Source organism: Psittacula echo (assembly GCF_963264785.1).
Source record: "Psittacula echo genome assembly, chromosome: 4".
Classification (NCBI taxonomy): domain Eukaryota; kingdom Metazoa; phylum Chordata; class Aves; order Psittaciformes; family Psittacidae; genus Psittacula; species Psittacula echo.
This window is the reverse complement of record NC_137738.1, coordinates 24,542,795-24,561,022: the sequence shown is the minus strand read 5'-3', so window position 1 is coordinate 24,561,022 and position 18,228 is coordinate 24,542,795. Positions and strand designations below refer to the sequence as shown.

The following is an 18,228-nucleotide window of genomic DNA, read 5'->3' as shown; positions in this document are numbered from 1 at the left end:
ACAACTGACCTACTACTCCAAGAATTTGTGGAAGAGAGCATAAAACCTACAATAGTCATCCAAGGGGACTCTTAACTGCTGAAAATGTCTGGTAGTTCTTTGATATTATTGGTGCAGGTGTTTGTCATAATTAATTTAACATTATTATGAGAATAAGCATAGCCTTCCTGTAGCATCAGACAAGTGGTTTCAGTAAAAGTTCCAAGATTATTCTTTTGAACAGAAAAAAAAAAAAAAAAAGCCTTCCTTTCAGCTTAAAGTCATATTAACACTCATGTTCAGAGTTCTAGAATCTCAAAATTATCCAAATCACAACTTGGAACTCAAAGTGGTTCCTAGCTTTATAAACAATGCACATTTTAGCAAGAAATTCTTCTTATCATGTTGTCAACATTTCCTGCTTTTGTTTCCTTCACAGCTGTCTTCATAGCAACATGAACAACATTGAAGGCAGAGGTAATTTTCGTCTCTATTCCGGCCATTCAATTAGTAGCAAAAGATAAATGTGTAAAGCAGAGGAAGCTGCTGACAGGCCTTGGAAAATTCTGTTTCGTTGTCAAGTAATATCTTCACTCAACCTACCTTTTCTTGATTCTGGCAGAAAAGACAGTCACATTCAAAGCAATACTGGCGCATCAGTTGCTTTTGGCGTTCACTGGTGGGCATCAGCGATTCAATATAACTGATGGTGAGCTGTGTGCAGTACATACAAAACCAGAGTTGGCATATTTTACAAAAATTCCATATTCAGTGCATGTATAGCTAAGGTAACATTTCTGGATACAACATCTTTCCAGCACAAAATAAAATTTTATCGGAACAGATGATTTCCCAGAAGAAATTGACTACTTTACAAAAGGGAAAAAAAAAAAAAAAGCCAAAAATAATTTCCATTAAGAAATACTTTTTAGCATTTCCACATAAATATTTTTTGCAATATGAATGCCCCAAATTATCACTATTTCATTTTTTCATCTTAATTTGGAATAAAAAGAAAAAAAGAGAGAGATGGGAGAGAGAATCAGCTCAGTATCTGAATTCCCTGTGCATGAAATCTTTTTCTGTCTAGCTCCAACGCTCAATATGTATTTAGCACTGGTGTTACAGACTGTTCAGCTATCTCCAAAAATTTCAGGGAAATTTCAGGGAAGACTCTACTTTCTTACAAATATATGTTTGAGCTTGAGGAAAGCTCCTCTTATGTCATACCCATTGTAGTTTGTTTGTGATGTCTCCTTTGTGACCAAAGAAGCACAAAAGCACTGCAGTCAAAGTTGTTGAAACTGTTGACAAGAAAAAACATTAAAATGATAAAAGAAAATGGTTACATCTGTGCCATTTTCAACTCCCCATGCTGTACAGAGTGAATTCCAATTAACTAGAGAGAAGTCTGTAGCTTATTCACTTTGACGCCTGCCAGAAGGAATTTTACAGGGCTAACTGTTTGTAGAGTTCTTCAAATGTTTGAAGTGCCGCACAGGCATAAACTAATGATAAGGGAAAGAATATAACAAAATAACAGTCCAACTCAGATCAGCATTCAGTATTACATGCTACTGAGTGATTACACTCAACACACTTTGAAACACTCCAGAGAGGTCAAAGCTAAAAAAAAAATCAGGTCACATTATTTCATCCTGAGCCTAGGCACTTCAACTAACTGGGAGAATTTTCACATGGTTCTCAGTTAAATCATGAGAGTCCACTCAAAGAAATTATAGGAAAACCTAACCAATTTGTAATAATGGCTCTGAAATCCATTGTCAGAACCCGCCTTCTGCAAATTACTGAGCATTCTAATTAAATAAGTAATTAACAAGCAACTAAAACAATGCCTGAATTTTTTTCACTTATTACTACAGCGTAATTTGATTACATATTGAAGGACAACTGCATTAAAAGAATACTACTGAGATGGCAAGGTCAAGCATTGAAAATGATCATAAGCAGAAAGCCTGTGGAAAAACATAAATATGGTCTCATAATGGAAGATTAATAGTATAATTAATGCCAGAGACAAATTAGAGTTCCACAGATACTCAAAAATTAGAAAGTGTGAGAACTTTGTTATGTTTTGCATTCTATATAATTTTGTTCTGCTCCAGCTTGTTCGTGTCTTACCCTAGAGTGAATTAGTTTCACCATTGCTGGTTTACAGCAGAACAGTCCATACTAATCACTTACATAGGAGCTGTAGGCTTCTCTCTGAGCTTTCTGCAGTGAATGGATAGAAATAGTTGACACTCCTTTCTCCCAAGCTTGGTCTCTTTTGCCCCATTCTCTCCAATATCTCTCTTCTCCACCCCTGGATGTGAGCATCATTTTCCAGTCTTACTCTCCACACTTGGCTGTCTAAAACTGGTTTCCAGTCCTCAGGTCTAGCAATTTAGATAGCTGTTCTTGGTACAATGGGCTGATGTCATCATTCTACCAATCTCAGACTGGCCCTTCTTCCTCCCCTCTGTTCCTCTTCTTACACTTTTTCATCACATTTGACCACCAGCACTTACTCCCCCAAGTGAACAGTCCTTGTTACCCTACCCTGGTTTCTAAATCATCTTCAGTGGCCCCACTAACTTTGTCCTTGTTTCTTTTCCCAGCTGGTCCTACTCTGCATCCTCCCCGGTATGCTATCTGTCTCCCTTCCTACCCACAGAGCAGTTCCCAGTCAAGCTGTAGTCCTAACCTCATCCTTTAGCCATTCCTAGACAAATTTCTTTCACTTGTCACAAGCCTCTAATATTCATGTCTCCTTGCAATTTGCAAGTGTTTGCTGTCAAAAACATTCCACACACAGGCTTTTTCCCCTGTCTCTCATCCTCTGCATAAACACTAGTGGTTCCTATTGGTTCTGATCCATGTACCACTGGGATTTAGGTTCAGGTGTCATCCAAAAATAAAAGGGGTTTAACCAAATTCAGGCACACAGGAAGACAGTAGGAATTTTCTGGGAAAAATCATTCATGTGAGATTAGTCTGGTCTTTGCCAAAATACTTAAGACAATGGTTTAAACCCTATCATTACTGTTGAAACCATCATTAAATAGGGTTCAGTTCTAACACTGCAAAAACAAACACATAGCCAGCATTGAACATGCTTTATTTATCTTCACCCTATAAGGTGAAGATAAATATCCCTTTATATTCTTTATAATTTTTTTTTTTTTTTTCATTTTTGGCCTTTTTTTTTTTTTTTCTCCCATATTGCAGAAACCTTGGAAGTAGGAACAAGTCTGAAAACAGAAATTTCTTTTTCAGAGGTTACCGATCAGTTGTAGGCACAAATAGTCATGTAATAACCTGCCCTGGATTACAGCATATGACTGGGCAGAAGGCGGAGAAGAGACTTCATTACCATGATACCTCCTTTTTACTGTTCTAACAACACAGGGTTTCATTTGCTGTCAGAGGCCCAAGTCCGAATTCCCAATCCTGCCAGCAGAAATCCGTAAGCGAAAAAGTGTTTGTAGCTGGCAGACTGAGTGGGTAAATGTAATTAGAATATTTAGAAACATGACCAACTTAACAGTGACTAAGTCTGTACTAATCATTTAATCGTTTAAACATAAAAATTCTGTAAGTTTCTCTCCTACCCTTATTTTAATTTTGGATCCCTCCATTTGATGCAAGGCTCATTTAACTTGTACGTATTTAGGAAATATGCCCATTTATCAAAGGTTGTCTTAACAGTTTGCATGCGGGATGTATGGTATTAATTAAAACATTATTTCAGCTGACCAGAGCTTGCCTCTTTATTGCATTGCTTATAAAGAATGCAGTAAATCTTTTCCCTCAAACTGGAGAGTGTACATTAAATAACATTTATGAAGGCAAGGAATTATTGTGTAAGCTGTGAGACTTACTGACTCTCAAGATTTCCTCCTTAGAAATGAAGCATTGTCTGAGCCCTGCTTCTCGCTCTGACATAGAAATTCTTTAACCATTGTTATGGTGGTAGTTTCTCATGTTCCTCATCTGCCAAATGAGGTGGGCATAGTTTTTCAGTACTGCCATGCTGTGATGGACTTAAATTATATTTTTTTGTAACAGACTATAAACTACAAAATTTATAGGCAAAGGATTCTGTAGAAATTTGAAGTCAATTATTTTAATGCAAAAGGCAGGGTAAAAAAGTGAGTCCTCTTGGTTTTACCATCATGGGTCTCAGGTTTTTAGGGAGAGCTGTGTACAAATATCTGTTCCTGCGACAGGGTTATGTAAGTGAACAATCTGTGCTCTTTCTGTTTTAGCATATATGATCAAAATGCCTTCTAACTCAAGGAAAAAATTGGTTTTAAAAAATGTGATGTGACAAAATGTAATGTGTCAAACATACAGAGATATAAAACTTCTCATAGAATTATAACAACTGAAATATTACATACCTTGGTTGAAATCTATCATGAAGACAGACTTAAATTCTGGCAATTTGAAACTATTATTTTTATTAAGTATTAAATTTTAAAATCATGTGCTGTATAAGAGTACAGTCGATTATATGACTTTATCTGACTTTCTGCAGAAAGATTCATAACTGAACTCTGAAGCTGATGGGAATCCATGCACCCATTTTGGAGCAGAACTAGTTATCAGCTAATACACATCCTCTCTCTCAGCAGGACTAATCATAGAATAGTTAGGGTTGGAAAGGACCTTATGATCATCTAGTTCCAACTCCCCTACCATGGGCAGGGACACCTCACACTAAACCATGCCACCCAAGGCTCTGTCCAGCCTGGCCTTGAACACTGATTTTAACTATGCAGTGAGCTAACCACAGCCATGCAACTTCTGGTTTGAGAAGAGGCAAAAAGAGCCTGCAAAACACCAGGTAGAGACAGTAACTAATGAAAAGTCAACAGAAATTATAGCACACATTTTAATGCTGTTTAAAGTGGTTACTTAAGGGTGGGGAAATAATGAAGACCTCTTCAGAGCAGGCTGCTTGTCTTTTTGAGGAAGTAAATTAGCTGATAGACTACCTTATCACTGAAGGTGTCTTGATGATCTCTAGATGAATAATATTTGCCTTCTTATAATTCTTCCCCATATCTTACCTTTCTTTGCAATACTTATATTTCATTAGGGGGGCTGGAACTAGATGATCTTAAGGTCCTTTCCAACCCTAACCATTCTATGATTCTATGATTATTGTAAAGAATAAAGTGCAAAAAGAGGAAATCTTTATATATTGTCAAAGTAAAATCACCAAAAGTTAGAAAAGCTGCAATAGTCAGCACTACAATTAACATTATCTTGAGGAGATAACAGGTGTTATAATTACTGCTAGAAGTAAGCTTCAGAAAATACTGCAGTCTTTTAAGTGGAGAGAAACAGAATAAAATCCCCACAAAAATCTATTATTTCTTTCTTCCTGCTATTAAATTCAATTTATACTAAAAAACCCAGTACAGAGACTAGAGTGTTAGGAGACCCTTTCTAGCCACCTCAACCTCCATTCTATGCATGTGGATCAACAGTTGTTCTCAAGCCTGTCCTCCTTTTATGTCTTCTGTCCTCTCTACTGCTTCCTGTTTCATTCCCATTATGCCAGTTGCTGGACAGAAAACTCTTAAATTCAGTGGTGATCTTTACCAACTGGTCAAGCACTAGAATTTGGGGTATTAGCATAGACCCATGGGACCTTATATGAATTAGAGCCAAGCAAGGATGGATAAGGAAAAACAGAAAGGTTACCATGCCTGGAAATTACCTATTAGAGCTAAACTTGCACATTAAAAATTCTACATGTAATGACAATTAGAAACGTCATTTAAACAGACAAATAAGTCTTATAATGGTAGAAGTGAAAGCTGATGTTTTGAACATCAACTAAAGCATTCATTGGCAAAACCCAATGGGAATGCAGTGTATTTTTGTTTAAAATGGTAACTTTCTGCCCTCAGACAGCTTGCAATTCCATAGAACCACATTAATATAAAACTCAAATAATATACCTAAAGATAAATCTGCATTTTTGGCTTTCAAAGCAAAGCTTAAGATCAGCCACTTCTCCATCTTGCCAACTCTCAGTATTTTCTTATGATTCCTGCAATTCACTTTGTTTTCTTAAAGCTTCAACTTGGAAAAGCATGCAACTATGTACGAATCCCTTTTTTCAATGCCTACAAAAAACCTGACGTTAATGTCTCATGATTTCTTAGTGCTTCAGGACTGGCAACATTTTCTGCCACAAAGGCCTAGATGGCTAAAACTTCTGCATATGACTTTAGGAGTGATTAGTTTTCCAAATGCAAAGCACCATCAAATTTAGCACTTTCATTCTGTAAGGTTTCAGGCAAACATTTTCTGTCGTGGGAGTCTTGATTTTCCACAGCCTGAGATACATTTTGGCCTTACGATTGGAGCGAATTTCAAAGCCCAAACCAAAAGTCAATTAAAAACCACTGAATGCCACATGCCTTCCTGTCAAAAACATGCAAAGCCAACAATATCTGCCTAGACATGAGACTAAAATTGAATGGAAAAAACTTGCATTCTAGACATAAAAACTTTGAAGTTCTCAATCTTTCATGTTTTTTACCACTGACTTGATAACTATAATTTAGTGTAACCATGCCAAGTGCAAGGTCCTACACCTGGGTCAGAGCAATCCCCGGCACAGCTACAGGTTGGGCAGAGAAGAGATTCAGAGCAGCCCTGCAGAGAAGGACTTGGGGGTGTTGGTCGATGAGAAAATGACCATGAGCTGGCTTCAGTGTGCGCTCGCAGCCCAGAAAGCCAACTGTATCCTGGACTGCATCAAGAGAAGTGTGACCAGCAGGTCGAAGGAGGTGATCCTGCCCCTCTACTCTGATCTCGGGAGACCTCACTTGGAGTATTGTGTGCAGTTCTGGGGTCCTCAACATAAAAAGGACATGGAACTGTTGGAACAAGCCCAGAGGAGGGCCACGAGGATGATCAGGGGACTGGAGCACCTCCCGTATGAAGACAGGCTGAGAAAGTTGGGGCTGTTCAGCCTGGAGAAGAGAAGGCTGCGTGGAGACCTCACAGCAGCCTTCCAGCATCTGAAGGGGGCCTACAAGGATGCTGGGGAGGGACTCTTCTTTAGGGACTGTAGTGACAGGACAAGGGGTAACGAGTTCAAACTTAAACAGGGGAAGTTTAGATTGGATATAAGAAAGAAGTTCTTTACTGAGAGGGTGGTGAGGCACTGGAATGGGTTGTCCAGGGAAGCTGTGAATGCTCCATCCCTGGCGGTGTTCAAGGCCAGGTTGGACAGAGCCTTGGGTGGCATGATTTAGTGTGAGATGTCCCTGCCCATGGCAGGGGGGTTGGAACTAGATGATCTTAAGGTCCTTTCCAACCCTAACTATTCTATGATTCTAATTCTTGTGTATAGCTTGTGCACTCTAAAGTGTGGTTGGGCATAAATGTTATTCCTGAATACATCTGCATCGCACTGCAGCAGTTATGTCCCATGTAATAATATCTCTTTTTCTGGTTTACAACCAAAATCATACTGGTGCCTCCCTCTTTATATAATTGCGAAGTGACCACAATGGCCAGTTAACTCAATGCCCTGTGTCTCTGTTTTCCCTGTGATTACAGATGGTCAACAGCTCCTTAACATGAGTAAATTGTTGTTTCTGACAGAAAGCACTACAAATATGCAAAAATATTTTTATTTCTCACTGGCCTAGTGAACACATCATATTGCAGTGGCTGATACTTTCCTGGAAAGGGTCCAGAAGCCCTGCCAAGTTTGTTCCTGTATGGATAGTAAAGCCATATCCCTCTTCTACTAATCCAAGCTTGACTTGCTACTTAGCTTCTCATTTCTCATAAATCTTAGTGCTTATTTACTTCTTTTTAATTATTACATAAGGCATCTCATTGTATCTCAATCTAGTGTAAGTCTGAACAGGATAAGGCAAATTTTTTACTGCATAAGCAGTAGAAATTATTTCCCTGTTCTTGTTGCCTCATGACTTGAAACAATGTTCATCTTACCACCTCAGAGCACTTGATTTATTCAGAAAACCCAATCAGATTCCTCCCTAACATGTATTTTCTCTCCCATTAGCTCAGATCATGACCTCAGTAACATAAATAAAAACTCACATTGTAACGGGTAATGTAGTTTCTTGTATATAGGTGTGTAAATTCAGCACATGGCTATAAAGAAAACCGAGTTCACCCTGCTGAAGGCAAGCAGTAAGGCAATGTGGAAAGAAGTTGTACCAAAGCTACCATGAAGAAAACAAAATGAAAAGTAGTAGCAGTTATGTAAGAAAAAAAGTAATTAGGTGTTGAAAAGAATATTAACTGCTGACTTGTACATAACCTCGTAATAATTTTCATTTCCTTCCTCCTCCCCTTAACAGATCTAAATTAATATCACTTGGTATCTTTACTTTCTCACTTATGCCCATTTTTTCTTAGACACATCCTTATTCAAAGAAGCATGTCCTTCAGACTGATACTTTTATTTCCAGGTAAGTCAAAAGGGCACCTGTTCTAACACAGTGTATATATATGTGTTTATATATAAAATCTTAACATGTTTCTTAAGGCAAGTTTTCCTTTCAGTACCAAAATCAGAACCAATATTCACAACAAAGACACCAGAACATGAGCTCATTAGAAAATTCTGACTTTACTGCCTCATTGGAGATAAAGATTTTTAGGAAATATAATATGCCCACATAACATGCAGTCATTTTAAAGCTTGTATTCATACACAACTGGTCCTAGCTGCCCTGTTTTATAACTTATATTTATTTCCTGATTGCCTTGCAAATGACTTGTAACTTACACTGTATCTGTTTTACCACTGATTTTAAACTAGAGACTTCTATGGGTTACAGACCACTAACACTAAGTCTAAAATTAGGTCACAGCTTCACAGCCAGAGCAGAGTCTACATGGTGGTCATGCCTGAAGGGAATTCTACTTCACTGCTCACTCCAGAACCACCAAGGGCCACCTGAGGGTCCTTCCCTCTCTGTAAAAGCTGCTTGTTAAAAAGAATTGCTTTATGATACTTATCTAGAAAAACATATCCACATACAGAAAAATAGGATAGTTTCAGAATTTAGAACTCTAATAACTAACCCAGATTAAATGGGAAATTTAATGGGAAGACATTAAATTTTACTGCATTTTTAAATAAAAAACCCATCTGGGTGAATTGGGAAGCCAAGAGGAAAGTTATGGTGTATGGATAAAATGGAAGAAAGGTATCTAAAATTTGGCTTGAACAAGAATGCCAGACCAAAAGATGTCTACACTCAAGAGCTCCACAAGTATATTACATCCTAAAAGATTTCTCTTGGCAAAAAGGTAAGTATGCAAAAGCATTTCTGCTGTTTTACCACAATGTTTTGCCTAAAAAAGTATTTTCCCATTTACTTATTTTGATGCCTACTCTCTTAGAGAAAGGATACATTGAAAAAGAAAATAATAGGGAGGAAAAAAGATTGCAACTTATAAATTTGAACATGTATGCCCTTGATCTTCCCAAAGTTTGAAGCAGAGGTGTGAACCATATTTACATTAGATCATGACTTTGAACTGACCAACAGCTAGGACTGAAAAGGTCACTAGTGCATGTAAAGTTACATATATAAACATGTCTTTGCAGGCGTTACTAATCAAATTCATTATTGCGTTGCTGCAAAAGACATTTACTTTGAAATGCTTACCCAGCCAGAAATAATTATTTTCAAAGTAGTACAAATGCTGTCTTAACAATGAAGCTGAGAATACCTTAGACCAAATCAGAAATCTTTTGAAAGGGATATTTTGAAGTCTTTTCTAATGAAATCGGCAAGAAAACAAAACTTGTCTTGCTACTTTCGCTGTCAATGAAAGGTTTACTACAACAGTATGGTTGCAGCCTGACAAATGCTTATTGTTGCAATGACTTAGCGAACACTGCATTCCACCCAGAAATATCATTAAGTGTTTCCATCAGGGTAAAGACATTCAAATACAAACAAAATGAAGTGCCTAGAGGAGGAAAGGAAGAATAAGAATTTATCAAGACTGCTAGTGATTTATGAGAAGTAATGATTATGGGCCCCAGGCAGTGTGAAGAGATGATTCTATTTATCATTTTCCCCCTGATAGCTATGTGCTAGAAAGTGGCATCAATATATCATCAAAATATTAAGCTGGTGGCCCTGCAGTCTGGATTTTATTTAGAGAGATGTCATTGTTGCAGGTGTCTGTGATGGAAGGGAGGACAAGTTAATTACCTCTTCACCAATCTGGATCTCTTGGACAGAGCGAAGTAAAAGCTGGTATCCTTCAAAAACGATCACGCAGTTTGGGTCACAGCTGTGGTTCAGTAAAGACATGCTGTGAGGGGTAGTACAGGGGAAGAGAGAGAGAAAAAACTTTACAGAGGAGCCTCCACTGCCTTTCCCCTTTAATAATTTCCAAGTAGCCAACATGATTACATCTGAAGTATCTAGCAATTAAGTTACGAAACAAAATCCTTGGTAAATGAGCTGCTCACAGTTAGCAGGCAAAAATCATACTTAGAAGATTTATATTCATTGCTAATAGGAGTCATGCCTGGGTGTCTTCATGTGTTTCTGCCAGGGTGGGATGGTACGATGGCCTGATTCAGGGGAGAGAGCAGAGCAGGCAAGCAGGGAACAAGGCAACCTGGACAGTTCAGAGCAAAAGGTTAATAACCTGGGACCATGCTTTATTTCTGCTGCTTCTGCTCAGTTTCATACTAACCTTATTGGTTACCCTGATTGTCAGTGGAACTGCAGCTCAAAGGGGCCAGCAATCAACCAATATTTCCTATCAGGTAGAAAATGGAGTATACTGTGTCCCAAACCCAAAGTACTTGGTGTACAGAGTTGAAAGAAGAGATACAGCCATTGCTGCTGTTTTACGCATATTTTGGTTCAGTCTCTGTTCTTGTGGTGTGTAACAGCTGAAGCAGCACAGCTCATTGCACAGCTGCTGCCACTCCCAAGAGACACACACACTGCTGGATCTCCTGACACAGATATGCCCTTGCCTCTTTTTTCAAGCAGACTGTTAAGACAACATCCACTATATGCTTTTGAGTCCCATGTTTCATTAGCTGAGAAAGAACTGACTTTGCTCGGCCAACATCAGTCCCACAGGGAATGGCCCATTGAAAGAAAATTTCTGGCACCATCAGGCTGAAAGAACACTTGGCTTATCCAGCTCCTGGCTGCCTTTATTTGCTTTCCTTGTCTGCCTAACTCAGCAACTCAAAATCCCAACTATTGTTGGCAAACAGAGGATGTTGCCAAGGGGCACAGCCCCGCACCAGACCATGTTTATTCAGTTTTGGACTCTTAAAGGAGGTATTAACAGAGGCATGACTCTTCTGATATCTTTCTGGCTTAATAAAATATCTGTGGTTAATGTCCACATGAAGCCAGTAATGTACACTGGGAGAGAGTGTCTATTTAACTTATTGCGAGATCAGTGAGCGTACTCCCAAAGGTGGTGGCAAGGTGATGCAGAGGAGGACCACAGGGTTTTATCTATTTTAAAATAGGCTGGGATACTGAAGCTATCAAGCGATGCAACAACGTACAACCTCTTGAAGAGACTAAACAAAACACTTTCAATCAAATTTAACCTCCAGAAAACACTAGTGGGTTTGATGACAACTTCATCTGGAAGCATATGAATTCATCTGGAAGGCCATTTGCCTAGGATTGGGGAACTACAGGTTTAAGTTCACAATTTTCCCAGCTCAGAGTGATTTTCTACAGCAAAACTTGAACTGCTCTGAACTGACTTGGGAAAGAGTCTATGGCATGCCTTGGCAATGCATTATCACAGAACACAGATAGTCACTTTCTTTGCAGTCAGGGGTTTTTTTTTTAAGCAAAAGAAAACATTCCACTAATAATATTTCCCCAAAGTAATATTCCAATTTTTCCCAAGTATGTGAAAGGCTTTGTTTCCATTCCACTACAAAATCAAATAACTTTTCTGTACTTTTCATAGCACTAATTCCCATGTCCTCCTAACCACCTTTCCCTTATCTTTACCATAAGGTAGGCCTCAAGATACTAAGTGTCTTTAGTCACATCTTATCTGTGTGACATTAGTAGAAAAAGAAACAACACTGACAGGCCCACTGAGATATTGACAATACAGTTCAACTGTGCATTATGAAAAAATTGAGATGGTAAAACACAATTTTAAATTATACACGGTAATTTTTCACATTAACAATTAGAGGTAACGAATCCCATGAAGGAAAAGCCTTCCAAAAGATGTACTTCTTATACAATACAAACAAAAATAATAATATGAAATTCAAATATTAACATACATCTCTCAAGAGGCTTAGCTTTTCACCTTACTGGTGTCTTAGCTATGGTAATTTACTAATAAATGCGTTCAATCTTTATTTTAATTGCCAGTTCAGAAGGCTCTCAGCTGCAAAATATCTGCATTATAAAGCAATGCTGAATGCGTTTCCATTTACTAGTCCCAGTCACGCATTTTTTATGTCAGCGTTTATTCTTACTTAGAAAAGACTTTCACCTCCATGAAAATAACATAAAAGGAGGATCTTACTTAAACTGTTTTAACTCTGTAATTGGGACTATTAAGACTATTTTCAACTTGATAGAATTTTTTATCCTCCTTTAATTTATTCATTCACATTTCCCAGTTTCTCATTTAGAAATGTTACCTGCTGCTTTGATGGCCCTTACAGCTACCTAGAAAAAAAGACAAAAAAAGCCCCTAACATAGATTTTGCCTGTGAATGAAGCAGTGTCCACAGTACCTGGGATACAAGCCAACACCAACATCCTGCATCTCTCCATTACTGATGGTGAAACAGTTACAGGTCACCTGTAAAAACAAGAAAAAAAATCCAGGATTACCAGAATCATTTGAAAACCCCATACTCAAGTGAAAAAAACTTTCAAAATAAATTGAAGGGGCAATTGGTAATTGGATGGGAAACATTCAAACCCAACACTGGTGCTCTTTCATTTTAGAGCAACCACATGTGGGACACACTCTCCTGTAAAACTGCAGTGAACTAAAATCAGAAATATCAGTATCCTGCAAAAATGTGGGGTTAAACACATGCAGAGGCCCTACCTTCCTGTCCAGAGTGGGGGGAAAAAAGGCACACTACACAGAGCCTGAGGAGCTCAGCTCAGAGACAACCTAGCAGATGACAGTGACTGCTGATAAAAAGAGCATCTGTTTCCATGCAGGGACTCCACTGATGTCAGGCTGTCTCAGCACCTTTTAATAAGTACCAGTGGAGCCCAAAGAATATGGGAAGGTTCGAAGTAAATAGCAGCCTTGACTGTGGCAACCTGATATGGATTTAAATAAACACAAAGACTGTGCAATAGTGTATCTTTCACATTGTGGGTATTTTGGTTCACAAGATCCCACAGAAATGCATATTGAAATTGCTATTCAAGAGAAATGCAACCTTTCATTTAAATCTCAAATATTCAGTTTGATAGTATTCTTCATACAAAGCTAAAGTGGTTTTAGAAAAGAGTGGAGAAGAATGGAAGTTCCTTGCAAGTTGATATAACCCTACCCCAAACTTAAGTTTCTTGGTATTTGCCTCCAAGACAGATCAGCACTTTGTAAATGATTGCAAGTATCATTTTCACCAGCATAAACAAGAACCAGGACTCAGTTCCTTACGTATTTTTTACATATCTGATTTCTTTTTTACAGATTATTTTTACTTTATTTTTTCGATAACCTGTTGGTCAGTTATCAGTAACATGATAATAATATATTTTATGTAGAAAAACACTGCATGATATTTCATATACCAGAAAAGTCCCAAGTCTCTTCTGCATAACATTAGATTGTTAATATCATTAATTCCTGTTAGAACAAAAAATGACTTGGAGTAGGATTTGGCAGATATGAAAGTTGCAATTTTATCCGTAGAGTAATAATAGTCCAGAGCAGTAAATGCACACCTCTATTTTAAAGAGGTACACTAAGCAATTCAATAGTATATCTAATCCTCTACGTTGACAAATTATTATTTATGAGATCATTAACCTTAAGGTGAAAATGAAATCCTCGTTCAAAATTTCTCACAAATTCTGACAGCAATGTTAATTTAAATAAATGTACATGCAGACGAGCATGTGTTTTTTTAAACAGTTAGACAATACTTTGATTAGTCTTGTTATTTATGTGACCCATTCAAATGTTCCTTATCAATTACCAAAATCATATATCTTTATTATTTCTTTCCTGCTGGCATTGGATATAAAATGTCAGACAACCTCAGAGCAAAGATTAGTCCATTTAAAGTGGCAATTATCCTGGTTCTAAAAATATTGACTTGATTTTGGTATTTATTGAAAAAATAATGCCTTCCAGGTAAAAGAGAAAGAAAGTAAGCTTATGTGAACCTTAGTGCTCTCCAATGGATTATGAAGTAGCAGAGGTCAAACATCTCTTAGAACAATATGAATCCCTCTTCCTTGCAAATGTCCTATTATTACCGTAAAATGTTTATATTAACAATATTTAATTTTGACTTCTGTAGTTACAGACTGTTTCACCATTTTCTATTGAAGGCATGTATTCTATTATGTGAAAAGTTTTACACACAGAAGTCACAATAGTTTTACTTTTCCTTTTTCTTAGACATGCATTAGCTTTTTATACCAGGATATATGTGAAGAAAAACATGAGACGAAAGCATGCTCTGAGATTCAGACACCAGATTTTCAGGTGCTCTGAGGTGTGATTAACCTCTTTGGAGACAATCTTTCCCCCCTTTTAAACTCAGGTATGAAAAAAAAAAAAAAGGGTGATACACACATAAAGTGCACTACAGATAGTAGTAACCTCTGTTATGGATACTTTCTGTCCTCAGCAAATGGAGAAATGGAGAGGGAGGAATTGAGATGATGGTAGTGGGAGGAAGATCTTGTCATTTAAGGTATAAGAAATTCTGATTTAATGACAACCCTTCATGGACAGTCAGCAGCCGGTGACAGGTATCAAATACAAAATCTTCGTAGTGTATCAACTGAGGAAGGGTTGGTTTTTGTTTTCTTTAAGATTTTTAAAAAGTCTAAAAATCTACTGAATCTTCATTTCTATTTACATAAACTTATAGGAGCTTTTAAATCTCAGCTAAAGAGTAGTCCTACCATGGCGAGTTCTGAGATTTCAGTTCAAAAGTCCACCACAGGAGCTGATGATGCAGACCATACCTGAAAAAAATCCATTCTCCTAGCTTCCCAGGATTCACAGATGTAGCTGAAATAAATCTGGAGTATCTAACACTGCCGTAGGAGAGCACAGATAAGCTGCTTGCTCCTGAGGTACTCGTTTATGATCAAAACCGACTGGATCTAGAAGTTAACTAATTCCATTTCTAGGGGAAAAAAACCCAAAAAACCGACAAGAGAAAACAAACAATGTCATTGTCATGCATCACAGTATTTCCCTTAGGTTTTGCAGTCACCCTGTGTTGTCTTTTTTCTGCTTAACTGACCCACCTTTTTCATAGAATCATAGAATCATAGAATAGTTAGGGTTGGAAAGGACCTTAAGATCATCTAGTTCCAACCCCCCTGCCATGGGCAGGGACACCCCACACTAAACCATATCACCCAAGGCCTCATCCAACCTGGCTTTGAACACCGCCAAGGATGGAACATTCACAACCTCCCTGGGCAACCCATTCCAGTGCCTCACCACCCTCTCAGTAAAGAATTTCTTTCTTATATCCAATCTAAACTTCCCCTGTTTAAGTTTTAACCCGTTACCCCTTGTCCTATCACTACAGTCCCTAAAGAAGAGTCCCTCCCCAGCATCCTTGTAGGCCCCCTTCAGATGCTGGAAGGCTGCTATGAGGTCTCCATGCAGCCTTCTCTTCTCCAGGCTGAACAGCCCCAACTTTCTCAGCCTGTCTTCATACGGGAGGTGCTCCAGTCCCCTGATCATCCTCATGGCCCTCCTCTGGACTTGTTCCAACAGTTCCATGTCCTCTTTATGTTGAGGACCCCAGAACTGCACACAATACTCCAAGTGAGGTCTCACGAGAGCAGAGCAGAGGGGCAGGATCACCTCCTTGGACCTGCTGGTCACGCTCCTTTTGATGCAGCCCAGGATACGGTTGGCTTTCTGGGCTCTTAAACTATAATCAGGTTCTAATTCTGTGTGATCCCAATTTTAAAATAATAAAGAATAAATAATCCTCAGCAATCTGGCACTTAAAAAAATAGGCTCTATCTTACAAAGGCATGCCCTTGTCATCTTAGCTCCTGCAGGATCATTAATCTCAGTTATTTAATTTGTGGTGCTGTTCAGCTTGTCCGTTCTGATTCTTCTAAAAACTCCTCTCTATCCAGCTACACAGCACTAAACCTGCATATCCACATACAGAGACAGAACAGAGTACTCACAAAGGTTGTTACACTCACAGATAAGGGAAAATACCCACATATTTCAAAACTTCAAAGCTGCAAAGATGAATGCCTTGCCATTTCTAACATTTCTGAAATAACACATCTCCCACCATGAGAACCGAGGGAAAACTCTCAGGGGAGAGCCACAGACTTTTCAGACCTTTGCAATGCAAAACTTATGAATATCCTAGAGCTCTTCCAGGCTTATCATCATAGCCTGACTGGCCATACAGCTCACTAACAATTTAGCGAGTCAATTTTCAGTGTTTGAGTTGGCTCCGTGGCAATCAATCCTGCATGTTTATTTAAAAGCAGCAGCTATTTCAAACAACAAATAATATTATATAAACTGATTGAATTAAGTAAAAAGAGTTGCTCTGTTTGAGAGACTGCACGTTTTAGAGGAGTATCCTGTACTCATTAAGGTAACCTAAGTAGAAGACATAATTTTTCGCAGACTGGTAAACACACAGAGAGTACACCAATTTTATTGACTGGCCATTATTCTCAGGCATACCTTATCAGCAAACAAAAAATACTGCAATCTGTTAAAATTTATTTCCTCTCTGAGTGACACATGAAAACTCTGTAAATTTAGCTCATAAGGAGGTCTCTGTTCTCAAGATGTCTGGAGCTAGTGTCTGAGCAATATCTCTCTCTCCCAGATGCACAGTCTAGTGGACAGCCATGAAGATTTATTTCGGTGTTTGCATTTTACAGGATATGAAGGCTTCAGTTTGGCAACAGAATGAGTTGAATCTGCTTTCAGTTCATATTGCTTTATACTATGGATTTGCACTTGAATTAAATAAAACAGACTCAGACATGATAGCAGGACATTCTAGATTTGGAATTTCAGACACTAAGACAATGAAAAATGTCAATAAGGGAGTATGAGGGAAAAAAACAACAAACTGAATCATTATTGCCTAACACTTGCTGAACAGATCAAATCACAAACACCAGGACTAACAATCAATCATTCTATCCTCAATGTGTTCCTGTACATTCCTGCAACACAGTGAGGCAGCTCTTACAAAATATGCAAGAAGCCCTTTACAATAATCACTACCAAAAGTTATCTTGCACTGATGGGTTCAATATCATTTTTAGCTTTTACATACAATGTCTCCAGCCATCTCTGCAAATGGCGTGTCACAGCTGGTGTATTCTAACCAACCACCAGGAAGAAAGCTGTAACTAACACTTTTTTTCCCTAATTTATGAACCCAATATAATGTAAATTAAAGATATTAAAAAGCCTTCATGGATTATTAAGTTTCTCATTCACACCAAAGCTGGCTGGGTACTCCTGGTCACTTGCAAATATTTAATAAAAGATGCAGTAATCAGTTCTCATGTCAATGGGCTTCTCAAGAGACTCAAATATTATCCAGGAGGAAGGGATGGGCAGAAAACACTATGCAAGGGGCACGTTAATTCAAATGACCAAGGCATACCCCAGAGACCTTCTAGCACCACTACATCCCGCTATAACTTTGCACTGACAGCTCTTTCCCACTCAAGTATGAACAGATAGCAGGCACAGATGGTTGATAGATCTTAAATCTGCTAATGGTTTCATTTGGCACATGGAGCGCTAGAGCAACAGTGCTAAACACAGCAACAGCGCTAAACTGTAAATGCACAGTATGCCATGAGAGTGACAGACCTGTGAAGCCCCTGTTTTGAGTGCATTTCACTCAGCTGCTTGTAGCCAACAGCCCATGACACCCAGGCTTCCCATGCAGTCAGAGCTTCTTGGTCTGAAACTACAGCTCTGTCCACTGGACAGGGTATTACAGAAGGAGAGAGGAGACAG

At 38.4% G+C, this 18,228-nt stretch overlaps 1 protein-coding gene across 1 annotated transcript in view; it reads right to left on the bottom strand.

Moving 5' to 3' along the window:
- SMYD3 (SET and MYND domain containing 3) overlaps positions 1-18,228 on the bottom strand; it is a gene marked incomplete at both ends in the record, with an annotated part of 423,278 nt that overhangs the window by 79,450 nt on the left and 325,600 nt on the right. Inside the window, 3 exons of the mRNA XM_080614921.1 lie at positions 583-693; positions 10,224-10,326; positions 12,770-12,837. Of these exons, the coding sequence (XP_080471047.1) occupies positions 583-693; positions 10,224-10,326; positions 12,770-12,837 (282 nt within the window). The remainder of the gene's footprint in view (positions 1-582; positions 694-10,223; positions 10,327-12,769; positions 12,838-18,228) is intronic.